Source organism: Corapipo altera, unplaced genomic scaffold, assembly GCF_003945725.1.
Source record: "Corapipo altera isolate COAL_440 unplaced genomic scaffold, ASM394572v1 53472, whole genome shotgun sequence".
Taxonomy (NCBI): Eukaryota; Metazoa; Chordata; class Aves; order Passeriformes; family Pipridae; genus Corapipo; species Corapipo altera.
In genome coordinates, this window is record NW_020890206.1 from 1 (window position 1) to 1,755 (window position 1,755).

Here is a 1,755-nt window from a genome sequence, read left to right on the forward strand (position 1 = left end):
ACTGAAGTGGAGGGAGCCCAGCTCTTGTCAGCAGAACACACGGGCAGGACAAGGGGCCATGGACACAAGGGAAACAGATGGAATTGCATGGACAAAGAACACAAACCTTGTTCTGTGTGAGGTCAGAGAGTGGCAGAGGAGGTGGAGTCTGTGTGCCTGGAGATGGAACGCTGAACTGGCCATGGTCCTGGCCAAGCTGCTCTTGCTGGGTTGGTTTGAGCAGGAGGGTTGAAGCACTTGCAGTGCATCCTGGCCAAGTGGCTGCTGTTGTGTCTGTGCTGGGCAGGGTGAAGAGTCCAGGTGGGGAAGAGAGTTTGTGCAGTGTGTGCTGGCCCAGAGAGACTTTGGCAGAGGTGTGTGCAGGAGAGCCTTGTTGTGGGGAAGCCTTTGGTGTAGCAGGTGATGGCTTTGTGCCATATTCTGGCAGGGCCCCTCCACCCCTGTTCCTTTGCCCGTCTGTGTATTAGTGCTGGTGACAGATTTGCTGAGAAAGGTGTTGTGTCCTTTTCCCAGATTCCCAATGGCTGTAGAGCCCTGGCCTTGTGCCGAGTGAGGATGTAAAAGCATTGGAATCAAAAAGGAGGAGGCCTGAGAGACTTTGATGCAAGAGAATTTTATTGAGTCAAAGGAGTGAAGAGACAGGAGCAGGGAGTGGGATGGACGAGGTGTGAGGTGCAAGTAGGGCGACCATCAGGCGAGGTGCTTTGCTTGCAGGAGATATTGGTGCAAGAGTGAGAAGGGCAGGTGCAGGGGGTGTCAGCTGTGGTGGCAAGGACCCTCAGCAGGTGCCGGAGCAGCCCAGGCCTCCCAAGCCAGAGCAGCCCAGGCCTCCCAGGCCGTAGCCAAAGCCACGGCCATAGCCCAGGCCGTAGCCTCCGTAGCCAAAGCCGCCGGAGATGGGCTGTCCCTGGACGTTGAGCTCCGTGCCCAGGGCAGCCCCTGCGGTGGATCCAACGGCGGAGCTCTGGGGGAAGGAGGTCATGATGGGCCCTGGGAAGGTGACGCGGACGGGGGAGGGCTGGATGAGGACGGTGGAGTCCTGGCACTGCCTGACACAGGGCTCGTTGCAGCTGTTGGCCAGCGGGGTGGGTCCGCAGGGGCGGCAGAGGTCATAGCAGGCCATGGGTGTGGTGTGGAGGGGCCCTGGGAGGGCAGGCAAGAGAAGAGAAGAGAAGGGGAGAGCAGAGAGGGGTGTGAGGCAGCTGCGGGCGGTGGGGGTGCTCGGGGCGGTGTTGCAGGAGGGCTGGGCAGTGGGGAGGCTGGTGTGGGGCTGTGGGGAGGCGTGAGGGCTGCTGAGGCTGGGGCAGAGCGTGCTGGCCGAGAGGGGCCAGGGGGGCAGTGTGTCAGGAGCAGGAGGGGGTTGTGAGGGGCTGGAGGCTCACCTGGTTGTGGGCAGAGAAGGCAGGAGAAGGCGTCAGGAGAAGGGTGTGAGGGAGAGAGGCGCTGGGCCGGCTTTTATGCTGCTCCCGCAGGGGCGGCACAGCCTTGGCCCAGCCCTGTCAGCTGGCGGCAGCTTTGAGGAGTTGGTTTTTGGGAGAGCTGGATTGTTGGATGTGTGTCAGGGAGGGCTGAATAAACAACCCGAGCCCAGGAGAGGTGTGATGTCATCAGTGAGGTGATTTTGTGGCCCTTGTGTGCTGTGGTTTCAGGATGTGTTGTGGATTGTGGATCCTCTTCTGTGTGACTGGATGTCCATCAGTCATTGTGGTGCACTCAGGAATGCTGAGGGAGTCATTTGATGTCCTGGGGAGGTCA

General features: G+C 60.2%; 1 protein-coding gene across 1 annotated transcript; it reads right to left on the minus strand.

Moving 5' to 3' along the window:
* Positions 1–602: 602 nt before the first annotated feature.
* LOC113942367 (feather keratin B-4-like) lies at positions 603–1,627 on the minus strand. Its single transcript, XM_027633508.1, has 2 exons — positions 1,383–1,627; positions 603–1,143 (listed from the first exon to the last, which is right to left on the minus strand). The coding sequence occupies exon 2, from the start codon at positions 1,121–1,123 to the stop codon at positions 779–781; it is 345 nt and encodes a 114-aa protein (XP_027489309.1). The 5' UTR covers positions 1,124–1,143; positions 1,383–1,627; the 3' UTR covers positions 603–778.
* Between the last annotated feature and the right edge of the window lie 128 nt (positions 1,628–1,755).